Here is a 17,130-nt window from a genome sequence, read left to right as displayed (position 1 = left end):
TGAGTCTTTCTGAGATAACTGCATCTTCAATCCTGATTTACAAGTTCCAAGTTTAGTTAAGTCCTCCAATTGGGCACTTTCCTCAGGGAGCTTGATTTCCAGAGGCTTGGAATTTCCAGAATTAGTTTCTGTTTTTTTGTGCCTGACAGTTCAGTCCTCAGTATATCTCTTTCATCTAGCACTTTGCTTTAAGCTGCAAACAGAAGCCACACCACATTCTCTAGGTTTACTTTGGAAATTTCTTCAGCTAAATGCCCAGGCTCACCATTTTCAAATTTTGCCTTCCATAAAACACCAGGAATTAGTCTTGTTAAGTTCTCTGCAAATTTAAAATACGGATTGCCTTTCCTCCAGTTCCCAAAAATAGTTTCGTCATTTACTTCTAAGGCATCATAAAATGTCTCTTTAGCATCCATATTGCTATCAACAGTCTCTACAAAGCAACCTAGGCCTTTTCCATGAAGCAATTCACAATTCCTCCAAAAAAATATCCCTTACCCATTTATAAGACCATTCCAGTGTTTTGGTAGTTGCAAAAACACTACCCCGCTCCTGGCACCAAATTCTGTATTAGTCAACCAAAGGGGAGATGATGCAAAATTCCAGAAATTGGTTTGTTTTTATAAAGGTTATTTATTTAGGTTGAAAGCTTACATATACCAGGCCATGAAGCATAAATTGCTTCCCTCACCAAAGTCTATTTTCACATGTTGGAGCAAGATTGCTGCCAACGTCTGTGAGAGTTCAGGCTTCCTGGGTTCCTCCCTTCCAGAGTCTTGCTTCTCTCTGGGTTCAGGGTTCCTCTCTTCCTGGAGCTTGCTTCTCTCTTCTCTGTAAGCTTACTTCCCAGCGATCCACCTTAAGACTTCAGCATCAAACTCCAATATCAAAACTCCAACATCAAAAACCCTAAACTCTGTCTTTTGCCATGCTTTTTATCTGTGAGTCCCCACTCCTAAGTGGCCCTAATAACATGGCCCAATCAAAGCCTTAATCATAACTTAATCATGCCCAGGTATAGACCACATTACAAACATAATCCAATATCTATTTTTGGAATTCATAACCATATCAAACTGTTAATCACATAAAAGAATTATACACCATGATCAAGTGGATTTTATCCCAGGTATACAAAGTTGGTTCAATATAAGAAAATCCATTACTATAATACACCACAATAACAAAACAAATAGAAAAAAAAAAACACATGATCATATCAATTGATGAAGAAAATGCATTTGGCTTAATTCATTATCTCTTGATAAAAACACTTTGCAAAATAGAAATATAAGGAAATTTCCTCAATATGATAAAGGACATATCTGAAAAAAACCCACAGCTAACATCATATTTAATGGTAAAATATGGAATATGGAACAAGACAAGGATGCCCACTGTCACCCTTATTATTCAACATTGTGCTGGAAGTACTAGCCAGAGCAGTTAGGCAAGAAAAAGAAATAAAACTATCCAAATCGGAAAGGAAGAAGTAAAACTTTAACTATTTGCAGATTAAACAATCCTAAATGTAGAAAGTCTCCAAAAATCTACCATAAAACTACTATAGGTAATAAAAGAATTCAGCAAAGTGGTGATATACAAGATAAATGCAAAAATCAGTGGTGTTTCTATTCACTTATAATGAGCAATTTGAGATGGAAGTCAAGAAAAAATTCCATTTGCAATAGCAAATAAAAGAATCAAATATCTAAGAATAAATCTAACCAAAGATGTAATGCACTTATACATGGAAAGCTACAGAACTTTGCTAAAAGAAATGAAAAGTGACCTAAATAAGTGGAAGAATGTTGCATGTTCATGGGTTGGAAGACTAATATCATTAAGATGTCAATTCTACCCAAAATGTTTTACAGATTCAACACAGTTCCAATCAAAATCCCAAAAGCTTACTTTGCAGAGATGGAAAAGCCAGTTATCAAATTTATTTGGAAGGATAATGGGCCCCAAATTACTGTGATCTAAAACTTCTATGAAGACAAATTAAAAATTAGAAAAAAAAGGATGTAGACACTGAGGAAGAAATGAAAGACTCTGCCTTGCCACTGTACATACAGGGCAGCACCTATTGCAGTGATGAAAGGCAAAACATGAAAAACAAAGCTATATAATATTTTCATTTTTTAATGCCCCAATTTGTTTCTTCTTTATTTTAGTTTTTCTAAATTAGTATGTATTCTGTTTCTAATCTTTAAACCCATCACTATATTTCGTTTTCCTATTAATAGAATTTGACAATATATTAGGCTTCATTTTTGAAGAAGTTTTGGACCACATAGAGGTTCAACTATGGTAGGGGAGGAACACTGGTGTGGGGTGTTATTGATGGGGGGCACATGATTGAGAGGGATTTCTCCAGGGCATGTAATAGGGTACATAAAAATGTTTGGATATATGTTGGGTATTTTCATAGTAGCTACATTACAAACAACAGCTGAGGGAGTGCTGAGTTTCTAGCAAGGGGAGCTCTATCACATTCCCCAGTAGAACAGCAACAATCCCCCAAGTGCAACAGCAAAGACTTACACAGAAGGATGGTCCAACAATGAGCCCTTGATACTGATGACTATGTTTATGAGCCTGTGTGCCTGAAAAATGAACTAGGCCTAGAGCTGCAGAGTGCCTAAGAGTTTCCTCCTGACAGCCTCCATGTTGCTCAAATGTGACCACTCTCTAAGCCAAATGCAGCATATAAATGCATTTTCTTCCCCCCAGCATGGGACATGACTCCCAGGGATGAGCCTCCCTGGCACCAACAGATTGCTACCAAGCACCCGCCAGTGATGTAAGTAGAAAAAGACCTTGAATAAACGTGCCAACTCAGACCAGCAGAATATCTCAGCCTACACATAGGATCATGTGTTAAAAACTGCTTTTGGACCTTGAATAAAATGGGGAAATGGCAAAGACAAGTGAGTTTATATGGCTAAGCGTCTTCAAAAAAGCCAAAACACTCTTGAAAAGGAGCAATGAAATTGGAGGACCCACACTTCCTGGCTTTAAAGCATATTACAAAGTACAGTGGTCTAAACAGCATGGTGTTGGCACAAGGATAAATATATTGACCAATGGAGTTGAACTGAGAGTGCAAAAATAGACCCTCACATCTGTGGCCAATTAATTTTTGCCAAGGATACCAAGTCCACTCAATTGGGAAAAAAATACCCTTAAATAGTGCTGGGATAACTAGATATTCATATACAAAAGAATGAAAGAGGACCCCATCACACACCATATACAAAAATTAACTCAAAATGGATCAAAGACCTGAATATAAGAACCAGGACTATAAAACTCTTAGAGGAAAATGTAGGGAAGCAACTTCAAGATCTTATGGTAGGTAATGGTTTCTTAGACTTTACAACAAAAAAAACAAGCAACCAATGAAAAAAATATATAAATGGGAAGTCCTCAATGTTAAAAACTTTTGTACATCAAAGGACTATGTCATGAAAGTGAAAAGACAACCTAAACATGGGAGAAAATATTTGGAAACCACATATCTGATATGGATTTAATATCTAAGATATATAAAGAAATCCTACAACTCAACAATAAAAAGGCAAACAGCCCAATTAAAAATGGGCCAAAAGACTAGAATAGACGTTTCTCCAAAGAGGAAATATAAATGGCTAAAACATGTGAAAATATATTCAACATCAGTAGCTATTAGGGAAATGCAAATCTAAACCACAATGAGATACTATTTCACACCTCCTAGAATGGCCTCTGTTAAAAAAAATGAAAACTGTTAGTGTTGGAGAGGATATGGAGAAATAGTAACACTCATTCTTTGCTGGTGAGAATGTAAAATGGTGCAGCCATTGCGGAAGGCATTTTGGCAATTCCTCAGGAAGCTAAGTATAGAATTACTATATGATCCAGCAATCTCTCTGCTAGGCATAAACCCACAAGAATTGAAATTATGAACTTGAACAGATATTTACACACCAATGTTCATAGAAGCATCATTTATAATTGCCAAAATATGGAGGCAATTCATGTCTATCAACTGATGAATGGATAGACAAAATGTGGTTTATACTTGATGGAATATTATTTAGCTGTAAAAATGAATGAAGTTCTGTTGTATGTGACAACATGGCTGAATCTTGTGGACTACGCTGAGTGAAATAAGCCAGGCACAAAAGGACAAATATTGCATGATCTCACTGATTTAATACAATTAGAACAAGCAAGGCATAGAGTCATTATCTACAATATAGTTTACCAGGAGATAGATTGGGGTTGAAGAATGGGGAGTTGATGCTTAACTTGTACAGATTTTCTGTTTAAGCTGATGGTAAAGTTTTGGAAGTGGATGGGGGTGATGGTAGCACATTATTTTGGGCGTGTACAGCAGCACTGAACTACAGGTGAATGTGGTCAAAAGAGAAAACTTACGGATGTATATATTACTAGAATAAAAATTAAAAGATAATACATAAGACTGTACAACACAGTGAAGCCTGCTGGAGATGATAGACGATAGTAAATAGTACAAGTATAAGAATGTTCCTTTGTGAATTATAACAAGTATATGATACTAACACAAGGTGGTAATAATAGGGTAATATATGGGAAATCATACACCTAATGTAATTAATGGACAGTCTATAGAATTATTTTAATTATCTTTCATCAATTGTAACAAAGGCAACTACTGTTTAAAATATAGTAGAATTGTATAATAAAAAGTTCTGTTATCAAAAGTAAAAAATGTTCCACATCAATGCAAGGTGTTGGTGAAGGGGTAGTATATGGGAATCCTGTATTTTATCTGTGATTGCTTTTAAAACTCACCACTTCTCTAAGAAAAAGACAGTATTTCAAAAGCAAAAGAACAAAAAGACTGCTAGTACAGTCAGCTATAATTTGCCGGATTCTGTGAAGGTGACAACAGTTTTGCCCATAATTTATTTTGCACCATCAGAGCAAATACCAACACTGTAAAGAGGCAAATAATGTCTTAGTATTATTATAAACATAGCTTTGATCTACAGATTCCCAGAGAGGTCTTGAGGATTCCAATGGGTTGCAGAACCCGCTTTGAGAACCACTGTCACAAAGAAATATGAGGATGTGATTTCTATGAGTCAGTATAGTGGTTACTTTTGGAGCAATAGAGGGATGAGGAACATGAAGGACAGTCTGACTTATATTATAAAACCTTATAACAACTCATTAAGCTAAGAAAAAGTTCATTGTATATCTTTCCAGAATGTTCTCTATGCATATACAAACATGTGTACACAGAATTTTTAAAAATAAACATTAACTAATAATATCTCTTTAACTTCAAATTTACCATGATTACCTTCCTATGATAGCATTTTATATAGCACTACCTAATTAATTTAATGGATTAATTATATTTCATTATATTGATTTCCTAATTTACTTATCATGTCTAAGTTATTATTTGTAACGCATCCCCAATCGTAATACATCAAATCATATTATTTTAATAATTTAAACAAACCATTTACACATTTTTTTTCCTATGGGTGGTTAGCCTGTCTGTGTGTCTCCTTCAGGCTGAGAGATCCCCAGAGATTCCATCTGAGTGAGCATTCAGCACAGCCTGTTCCTCAGTCACCTTCTATGCAAGCACTCTGCTAGGGATGCAGATTAGAGGTTGATTTTCCTAGTCCAAGGAATTGGCCCTATTTTAGGAAGACATTACTTTTTCTGAACCCTTTGGCCAGCTCCTTCCTAGATACCCAGAACCCCAGCACATGAGGACTGATCTTTTTTTGCCCCATTCCTTTGCTGCTGCCACAGCTTCAGCTGCTGGCAGTTTTGGTCAAAGCTCCAGGTGCAGGGGAAAGGAAAAAGCAGTGGTATTTGCTCTAACAGCTTTGAATAGAGTCTTTCAGAAGAACCTCTGTGTGGCTAGCTGTCTAGCAGCCAGCAGAAAATGCTGCCAGGTATATCAATTCATTTCTACTCATTCACAAACATTTAAAGATAACTTTAATTAGTTAAAGTGGATTTATCCTGTTATTCAAACATTTTAAAAAGAAAAAAGCTACATGTATTACATAAACTTCTAGTCATTTTATCCTTTAAAGATGTCCAGCAAATCTTTGTTATTATTTGTGAATGTGAATTTCTTTTTGTCTTCAGCATTCAACAATTAGTGGAATCTTTTTATTGTTAGTTATATATTATGGTTTATGAGTTTTATGTCCCCAGCTAGAGGGCAGGGATTTTGTCTTATAATTTTGTTTACTGTCTCATTCCCAATTGTAATAACTCCCTGCCTGCAGAAACTTTTATTCATTGTGAGAGTTAATATGTAAAAAATGATTTGTTGTAATTCAAATTCATAAATGGGGAGATGGGCACAATGAGATAAAGAAACTAACTATAAATTTTGAAACTCTTGGGGTTGAATGATTAGTTCTCAGCAAATACAGGCATTTGTCTTTCTTTTAGAGAAGAGTCTCAATAGTTTCTTTAAAAGTCATAAATATTTGTTTAGTTATTTATAATTTGTAATGCAGATTTGCAACATTGTCATTTGGTCCTCATGGCAACCCTGTAAAGAAGGTCAGGAAGCTATTACTATCCGCACTTCATAGAATGGAATGGTGATGGAGTAGGGATCTTTATTATCAAAGTCTGGGTCTATCCCCACATGCCTCTCTGCGTTCTACTTGTTATGGATTTAATTATTTCCCCCCAAAAAGATATGTTCAAGTCCTAACTTTCTGTGCCTGTTAATGTGATCATATTTGGAAACAGGGTTTTTAAAGATGTGATTAGATAAGATGAGGCCAAAATGAATCAGGTGGGCCCTAATCCAATATGAATGGTGTCCTTATATGAGAAGGGAAATTTGAGCACAGACAGATGACACTAGAAAGAAGACAACCATGCAAAGACAGTGGCAGTAATTGGAATGATGCATCAAAAGCCAAGGAATGTCAATGATTGTCAGCAAACATCAGAAGCTAGAAGAGGCAAGGAAGGATTCTCTTCCAGGCTTCAGAGGGAGCATGGCCCTACTGACACCTCGATTTTGGACTTCTAGCTTCCAGAACTGTGAAAGGATAAATTTCTGTTGTTTTAAACAACCCAGCCTGTAATACTCTGTTATAGCAGTTCCTGGAAACTAATACACCAACCTTTATTCTGAACAGATACTATTTATGCCTTTCAGACACGAAAGTATCTCTCATGAATGTAGAATTAAAAAGTACTATGCACTGCGTTGAGCTTAGGGCAAATACATAATAAACATTTGAATAAAATAAGCATGCCTGCAGAATCTTGCCCATTGCCCATACCATGATAACTCAGAAAAATCTATGAAGCTGGGGAAAGGCCATGAAAAAGTGCCCTTTATAATTTTGAGGTATGGAATCCCATGGTGACCAAGGAAGGACCATAAAAGATCTTTAGTAAAGCTTGAATGGCTTCTTTGTTATCCTTTCCCCTGTACCCACTTTTATGTACAGCAATGATGAGAGGAAAGGGGCAGTTTAGGAAAGTTCCTGTTAGGGAAGGGCAAGCCCAGAAGAGAAAATAGTGTTTGCCTTAATACTGAGTAGACGGCTAGGACTTCTCAGGTCAGTCCTAGATCAATACAAAATCCTTCTGGCTTTGTGGGAGAAAATAGTCTGAAGAGAGAGAAACTCTCAAGACATAGAAACAGTGACTAAACACCTACTCTTAGTCCAGAAACGCTCCTAAACTTGACACGATGGTCAAGGAAATATGGATGAGAACAGTACTGAGATTTCTCTAGAAGCCAGCTTTTCCAGTGTTTGCTGTTTCTTCCATTAACTAAATGGACATAAAGGCATAGAGTGTGGTCAATCAGGAAGGTTGCTGTGCCTCTTCAGGAAAATCTGCCCATACCTTCAAGAGATCTCTTCACTACCTTTCTCTTTTCCTACAAACACACTAGAAACTAAGATAGAAAACTCCCTACTCCAAAGACTCTTTGATGTGGTCCTCAGGAACCTCAAAATAGATCAAGATGATCAATAATCTAATTACAAGACCATATCACAACTGGACTAAATTCAATTCATTCTATTTTCCTTCTGAAATAAGGTTCAGCAATCTCGTCCATCCAAGCTCCCTAGACAGACTTAAAAAATCTATACTAAAAAAAAAAGAAATCTATACTAGGTATCAGCAGAATTAAAATAAGACATTCCCAGAAATTTAAAATGCTAAATCTTCCTGCATGTGACTGTTAACAAAATGAGAACATTTTCATTATGCGTGTAGAGAAATGAAAGTTTCAGCACAATTACTCCTTCATTCCAAAGAAAAATATAATCCACAAAAAATTCACCAGTGACTTGCTTCTGCCCTTTTCTTTTAATTTTCTCTCTACTGGCTAGGAGGGATTTGGGGTGCCCAATTAGGGCCCCTTCAGTTTTGGTTGATCCCAAAACCAGATGTCTCAGGTGTTCCCATTTTCCTGGTGTTCAGGAAAATCTGTATGATAAGTGAGAATATTGTACTGCCACAAAATAAAATACAACACACCTTAGGCTCTAATGTGACCATTAAAACAATTTACTAGCAAAACATAAATGTCCCTATGCAATAGTATTTTAAAATTGACTCTGATATTATGTTACATAGGATGCACAGTGTCTGGTACATATAAAGTAAATGATGGGAAGTGCACTTGGCCCAGTGGTTAGGGTGTCCATCTACCACATGGGAGGTTCGCGGTTCAAACCCTGGGCGTCCTTGGCCTGTGTAGAGCCAGCCCACGCGCAGTACTGATGCACACAAGGAGTGCCGTGCCATGCAGGAGTCCCGTGCCATGCAGGGGTGCCCCCCTGTGTAGGGGAGCCCCACACACAAGGAGTGCACCACCTAAGGAGAGCTGCCCAGTGAGAAAGAAAGTTCAGCCTGCCCAGGAATGGCACCGCACACATGGAGAGCTGAAACAACAAGATGATGCAACAAAAAGAAACACAGATTCCTGTGCTGCTGACAACAGAAGCAGACAAAGAAGAACACACAGCAAATAGACACAGAGAACAGACAACTGGGGTGGGGGGAAGAGAAATAAAAAATCTTTAAAAAATGGCAGTTAATCCTAAAAAATAAATAAAATAAATGATATAATTTTCTTATTTAAAAATAATTACATTTTCTAAATGTTTATTTACATATCAGTAATAAGTCTTCCTCATTTGACTATAAGTTTGGTCAAGGCATAAGCTATGTCTTCTTTTCCCTTGTTTGCCTAGCATCTCATATAATACTGGCCAGAAGTAAGTGTAAAAAGTGCTGGATGAATGAGTAATAAATGATAAATGATGATTTTATAATAAATCAGCAGAGACTTTAAATCATCTGATAAGAATAAATCAATAAATAAGAAATCAAATTATAATATGAATGTCTTGGTTTTGTTTGGAAATGTAAGTGTAGTTTCTTTTGTGTGGCTCTCTAAGCAGTAAATGGAATATTTATTGATGCCAATTAGAGCCCTAAGCATCCAGTTAACAGTTGTCTAACTTACATTATCATGAAAGCAGGAAGGCTTTGGGCTGTATCCATTCTGAGTTTCCTGGCTAGAGCTGGAGGTGTGTGGGAAGAGTCCAGAGAAAGGATAGACTGATATCTTGGCATGGGAAAACTTTAAAAAAGAAGAATGTTTCACGTGTTGAGTACAAGAGAACTAATTTTAAATTATGGTCTAGAAACAGAAAGTAGAATAAAGAAGAAGAAAAGGAATGACAAAAGAAGGGATGACAGGACGTAGAATGATAGAGCCTGGGCATTCTCCTGGGGATGAGATAATTCCAAAGGAAGGATCCTTTTATAGGGCTCTAAGCCACTGAGTGTACAGGAGCCTAAAAGTAAAATAAAACTAGTGGATCAAGTACAAATGTACTGGTTTGTGATATAACTGTTAACTTTGTATCCCTTTTCTAATATATTTTAGAAAAACGCTAACCGATGGAAAGCATTACTTTTCATTGTGACTGGATCACTTTTATTTCTGGTATTACCACCATTTGTTTTCATGTCATTAGAGAATTGGACTTATGTTGAAGGAATTTATTACACATTCACCACCATAAGTACTATTGGTTTTGGAGACTATACAATAGGTAAGTCTTATTAATGTTGAAATAAGATAAGCAATTCTAGCAACAGATTGAAACAGGAGATGACATAAAGAATCAAACAGAAATGCTAGGTTTATTTGAGATAAGATGACGGTCAAAGCCCTTTTAAATAAGTTGTCATCATATAAATAATTCCTCCCCATCCACCTCTTTCTCTCTCTCCTCATGCTACAGTGATCGCTGATTATAAGGCAAAAGATACAAATAACTCCTTTTAAACTAAAATGTTTCTACTTGATCATACATGATAAATAAAAGGCATGTGTAATAAAAACATTAGTCTCAAATGATGAATCTTATATCATGAACTTTGCATGACTTTTCCAAAAGGTATTTCAAATTCTTCCCTAAAATAAATATGAAAACAAGCAGAGGGATAGAACCAGGACCATACAAACATTTAGTGTTCCCATAAATATCTGTGAATCAAGATTGAAATATTCCATAAATCATTTTGAATAGAGAGTTCTAAATTGGCAGTTATTTTCTTTCAGTTCTTTAAAGTTGCCATTCCATTGTGTCTGGCTTCCACCATTTCTGATAAAAAGTTTACTGTCAGTCTTAATGTTGCTCCTTTATTGTAAGGAGATTTTCTCCTCTCTATCTGCTTTCAGACTTTTCACTTTTTCTTTGGTTTTCAGCAATTTAACTATTATACACTTCAGTGGTGGTTTCCTTTGTCTTACAAGATCTACAAGGATTCTTGAATTGAGGAGCTAAATTTTTTCATCTGTTTTGAAAAATTCTCAGGAACTATCTCTTCTTTATTTCTTCTTTCTCTTTCTCTTCTACTACTGGGATTCCAATTACATGTATATTAGACATCCTCGCTGGGTTTTACATTTTGTAATGTGTTTTTCTATATTTTTCATTTTTTCTCTGACTTCAATTAGGGTATTTTCTGTTAATCTGTCTTCCAATTTACTAATTATATCTTCTGCTCTCCATTTAATGAGTTATTAATTTCAGTGTTACATTTTTAGTTTGAGAATATTTCATCCTTTTTTTTTGTATCTTCCAATTCTCTGGTTAAATTCTTTATCTTTTCATATATTTTCCCATGTTATATTATATTAAAAAACATAATCATAGTTTTTTTGAAATCCTTAACTATTACTATCAACATCTGGGACACTTGTGGGTCTATTTTTTTTCAACTTTCGTCCATGTAGTTTTGCATTTTGGCATGCTTAATAACTTTTTGTTGGTTACTGGAAGTTGTGTATTAAAAAATTACAAATGTTCCAGGAATTGTTATTTTCTTCCAAAGATGTTTACTCTTTCCTCTGCTGGGCAAAGAAGTTATGTGGGTATGGGGAGGGTGATTGAACACCTTCGTTTAATCAGGGAATATGACTTGAGGATAGATTGCAGACTTGGTAAGGGTTGGTCTCCTTCAGGTTTCTTCCTGTTACTAGCTCTTCAAGGCCTTCAACTGAAAGCCTGGTGTGTTCACCAAGACTACTCCAGATTGGTCTTGAAGTCAATTCTTTGCTTCCTGCACTTGAATAGACAGAAAACTCTGCCATTCTTTCCAAGGTTTTTGGTTTACCTCTTTAGTTATCAACGTCATGTGACTTTAGAATTTGGCAATGTACTTAAGGGAAAACCAGCTGTAAGTTTAAAAACCTCATATCTTCAATTTTGTTACTCCCACCATGTAGAATAACCTACCTACACACATAGGAGCTATGCTGATTTCTCTAAACGGTGTCCTATTTAGGCAAAGCACAGATCCTCAACTTCTTGCCTATGCTCAAAATCAGCAAAAGATCTAAGGGAAATAGCAGCTGGAGATTTTCTACTTGTTTTCCTACCTGTGATCTTAGCCCTTCTAGTCTTCATAACTTTAGCAGCTCTATGCCTTCGAACACATGATTTCTTTTGCTTTGTTTTTATCTGACTTTGTAGTTTTCCTTAGCTTGAGCACTGGTTCACCACAAGCTACCCCATCTTACCCAGAAATTAAAGTGTCTCTATTACATTTATTTTATATAAATTTTATTGAAGTATATCATTCATACACAAACATACATAAACAACAAGAGTATAGTAAAAGCTGTGAACTTAAAAAATAAGCATGCATAACATTATACAGGGTTCCCATACATCACCCCTCCACCATCACCTTGCATTTTTGTAAAATATTTGTTACAAACTATGCAAGAACAGTTTCAAAATATTAGTACTAACTATATATAGTACATATCTTATATTCGGTGTATTTTTCCTCCAACCTACCCTATTATTTTTAAAATATATATTTTATTACAGAGGTTGTGAACTTATAAAGCAATCACGCACATATGTAGAATACCCATATAACACCCCTTCACCAGCACACGACATCGTGGTGGAATATTTGTTACATATTATGAGATAATATCATCAGACTATTACAACTGACCATGGTCCATGGCATATATTTGGCACAGTCTTTCCATAATGCTCCGTTTCAACACAGTACATCTTTGGCATTGACGCAAGATTATTACAGTATTGCTGTTAACCATGGTTCAATGGATAAATAAAATGTGGTATATATACAATAGTATACTGTGCTGCAGTAAGAAGAAATGAAATTGGGACACATATGATAACATGGATAAATCTTGAAGACATTATGCTAAGTGAAGTAACCCAGACACCAAAGGACAAATATTGCATGGTCTCATTAATATGAACTAAATACAAAGAATAAATGCATGGAGCTAAAACCTAGATTATAGATTATTAGGAGATAAAAGGAAGGGTGAGAAGAACTGCTGATATTACATTTATTTTTAACCTATACAGGACCAAAAATTTAAACACGATGAATATTTACTATATATATTGATAATTTTAAAAAAACTTCTTTTGAGAATAAATGCTTAAAAATTTGAGAACTATTTTTAAATCATACTCAGAAGAGTCTCTGTTAAGTATTTATAGATTTTTAGAGTAGAGATAATTGGTACTTTTGACATTTTCATAGAAATGTGCTCTTAATTTTATGATACCACTTTTCATCTTATACTACAAAGATTTGCACTCAAACTTTTTATGTTTTCTTATCAGTTTTAAGATATTAAAAATGAAAAATTTTTAGTCTCCAATACTCATTGTAGAAATTTTAGAAAGCATAACTAAATGTAAACAATCAAGAAAAATATAATTGCAGCACTGTTAACATGTTACCTGAAATGTATGCATTTTAAAAAATCTTCACCTACTCGATGTAGTATATATAATTTTGTTTCCTTTTATGTTACTTTATTTCATCAGGCTTCCCCTAAGTCATTTAAAACTTTTCATAAATTGAAATGCTTGCTACATAAAATAATACTCTATGTTTTATTTATAGCTGATTTATAGTATTTGTCAGTTAATTCAATATTCACTATAATTTCTATATCTCCTTCCATTAATAGATTTTTCTCCTGGAAAAAGGTCAGATTTTCCTGATTCTTTGCATGCCTTGTACGATTAGCTCTGATTCATACATCATCTAAGGATCTAGGTTAATATTAAAAATGCTTCATATTGGGAATTGATCTATGGCCCCCTCATCATACCACAGGAGATTCCCAAAACCAATGCCCTATTTTTTAAGAATAGAAGAAAACTTTTAAGGAAAAATGGTGTAAGTACTCTGGTACTCATAATTTGGTTGAGTAGTTTCCCAAAGTTTTTTCAGTTTCCTGATGATTTCAACATAATTTTAAAACACGTAATCAAACACTTCTGGTTGTTTCAGCAACAAAAAAAGTTGATACAAATATCCATGGTTTCAATACTATAAGCAGAAGTAGCTTCAAACATGCTTTTTAAATTAAGCTATAGTTTACCTATGGCAAAATACAGACCATAAATATTCATTTCAATGAGATTTTAGAAAGTATGTCTCTGTGTAATCACTCATGAAGTAAAATGTAGAATATTTCCATATTCTGGTCACTCCACAGAGGCAAGATGGATCTTGCAACAAAATTGGTTTTGATACTGAGATGACACAACACACACACACATACCCACACAGCCTAACAGGATATGAAGAGCTTTATTACTCAAGTAATGAGGTTTGAGAAAGCAAGAGATAGTCACTGGTTTGGGGCTTTTATTGTATCTGGTGGGGACAAGATGAGAATTCCTATGCATGGACGAGGGGTTGTGTGGTTGAACTATCACTGATGGGGGAAATATGTGGATTTTCTTATAGGCTTGCCCACATGTGAGGCAAGAGAGAAAGAAGTCAAGATGGGGCTTGAAAACTGTCAGCAAACATCGAAAGTTGAATCAGACCAATGACCTCAAAAAGTACTCTTGTGATTTTATAATCAGTTCCTCAGATCCAAAAAGGCACTCCCTTTCTAATTCCTATCAAGTTATTTTGCTTATTTTGGATTTCAAATTAATAGAATTATAGAGCTTGTATTCTTTTGTGCTTGACTATTTTTGCTTAATGTATTTTTAAGATTCATCCATGGCATTATATTTATACTTATTTTTGGATCTATGTAGGTTTTCTTCACATTACTATGTATTTGAGCATACTACAAACTTTCATCTCTTCTATTTTATCTGTTTTCTTATTGATGGATATTTAACTTTTCTCTAGTTTTTGGCTACTATAAATGAATGTTCTCTGAACATCATCATATTCATTTATGTGGATCTGTTTTAATTTCTCTTGGATAATTAAGTAGGAATGGAATTATTGGGTCATAGACTGATGTATACTAACATTATAAATAACACTTTAGAGGTTTGTGGGAAGATAGCAATGGACTAACAGGCAGAGCTGAATACTTTCATGAAAACAATGAAGAAAGAGCCAAAATCTGTCCAAGGGACCAACTTTGTGGGTCAGCAGACCAGGACAGTGCTACACACTGGTGGGTGAGGGACAGAGAGGCAAAGAAGGTGAAATGACAAACATGAGTTACCAAGCTCTCATGGCAGCCAGGAAGAGCTCCCTCCCCCACCCCCAAGATACTAAACTAGGGTAAAACCCCTGGCTCACTGCAGCCAATTGAGAGGAGAACCGACATCTTCCTTCTGCCCAGCTGTTTCAAGGGAAAAAAGAGCAGAGGTCTGGGTGCTTTTCTTCAGTGAATTCAGCCAGCAGAGCCTACTTTGAATCTCTGCTCTGGAGATTCAACACAAGAACACAGCAAAGCCCAGACTAAAATACCTCAGTGAAAAGGGGCACTAACTAACACTATCTGCTGACTGGTCTAGAAATTGCATGGACGCAACTTGAGCTCTGTGTATCCAACCCCCCGGAGAAACTCTGTATTCCACTAGTGAGTCCCTGACCTGATTTTGAAAACTTAAACTGGATAATTTTAAAGACTGAAAATAAGTTGAACAAATATCAAAGAAAAGTTGTGGAAAAAATAAAACAAAAAAGAAATTGGCCATCAGAGTAAATTCACCAATATATACAGATGCCTAGATATCAGCAAAAAATTACAAGGTATACTAGGAAATAGTAAGAGATGGCCCAGCCAAGAGAAGAAACCAAATATCCTGAAGAGATAAAGGATTTAAGACAATAATCAGTCATAATCACACAACTCTCATAAATCACTTCAAAGAACTTATGGAAAATATGACTAAAGACATAAAAGAATATTAAGAGGGAAACGGACTTGGCCCAGTGGTTAGGGCGTCCGTCTACCACATGGGAGGTCCGCGGTTCAAACCCGGGGCCTCCTTGACCCGTGTGGAGCTGGCCATGCGCGGCGCTGATGTGCGCGGGGAGTGCCATGCCACGCAGGGGTGTCCCCCGCGTGGGGGAGCCCCACGCGCAAGGAGTGCGCCCGTGCGGAGGGCCGCCCAGCGTGAAAAGAAGGAGCAGCCTGCCCAGGAATGGCGCCGCCCACACTTCCCGTGCCGCTGACAGACAACAGAAGCGGACAAAGAAACAAGACGCAGCAGATGGACACCGAGAACAGACAACCAGGGGAGGGGGGGAAATTAAATGGATGAATAAATCTTTAAAAAAAAAAAAAAAAAGAATATTAAGAAGAAGCTTGATGAACATAAAGAACAATTTGAAAACCTGCAAAGAAAAGTAACAGACCTTATGGGAATGAAAGTCACAGTGGATGAGATTAAAAATACTTTAGAGGGCCAACAGTCCTGCACAGGCCAGGGCTCCTGCACAAGCCATCACACTGTGCAGGTTAACACTCTGCATGGGCCAGCTCTCTTCTTGGTCCAGCTCACCTTCACCAGGAGACCCTGGAGATTGAACCCTGGACCTCCTATATGGTAGATGGGAGCCCAATCACTTGACCCACATCTGCTTCCCTGAGTGTAGTGGAGTTGGACTCAGATGTGATTTCTCTACACATGCCTCTTTTATCACTTTTATTGAACCTGTGCTTGGTGCTGGGGTTGGTGTATGTCCAGGAGACTTGAATCTCTGGGCTGTCCATGTGTCAGCTGGGCTCTGAGCCTCAGCAGAGTTACAAAATCTACTCTCCAGTGTGTTGGACTTACCCAGATCAGCTAACAAGGAGATGAGGATGGTCAACCACCACACAAAGGAACCAAAAGAGTCTAACTGCAAGCAGGAGAATCCCAAGTGGGACTGAAGCCCCCTCTCAATTTAGTGGTGGCATGAGCATCACCATCCCAGGGTCCTCAGGATGAAGGAATAAAATATGGATCAGAATGGACTTACTGGTATTCTACTATAGAATTATTGTGACTTTAGAAATGGAAGAAATTATATCATTGATGCGGAGACAGTGGCCACGGGACTTGCTGAAGGCAGGGAGAGAAAAAGAGGTGTGATACAGGGGCGTTTTCAAGACTTGGAGTTGTCCTTAATGATATTGCAGGAACAGATGCAGGACATTATGTATCCTGCCATAATCCACTGAATGGACTGGGAAAGATTGTAAACTATAATGTAAACCATAATCCATGCTTTGTAGCAGTGTTCCAAAATGTATTCATCAAATGCAATGAATGTACCACACTAATGAAAGAAGTT

The 17,130-nt window shown here is 36.5% G+C and overlaps 1 protein-coding gene across 1 annotated transcript in view; it reads left to right on the top strand.

Annotated features, from left to right (window-relative positions):
* LOC131278118 (potassium channel, subfamily K, member 16-like) overlaps positions 1–17,130 on the top strand; it is a 58,478-nt gene that overhangs the window by 21,331 nt on the left and 20,017 nt on the right. Inside the window, exon 5 of the mRNA XM_058294935.1 lies at positions 9,953–10,121. Coding sequence (XP_058150918.1) covers positions 9,953–10,121 — 169 coding nt within the window. The remainder of the gene's footprint in view (positions 1–9,952; positions 10,122–17,130) is intronic.

This window comes from Dasypus novemcinctus, chromosome 3 (assembly GCF_030445035.2).
Source record: "Dasypus novemcinctus isolate mDasNov1 chromosome 3, mDasNov1.1.hap2, whole genome shotgun sequence".
NCBI classification, from domain to species: domain Eukaryota; kingdom Metazoa; phylum Chordata; class Mammalia; order Cingulata; family Dasypodidae; genus Dasypus; species Dasypus novemcinctus.
Note: the sequence above shows the minus strand (reverse complement) of the source record. Positions and strands in the feature narration are given on the sequence as shown.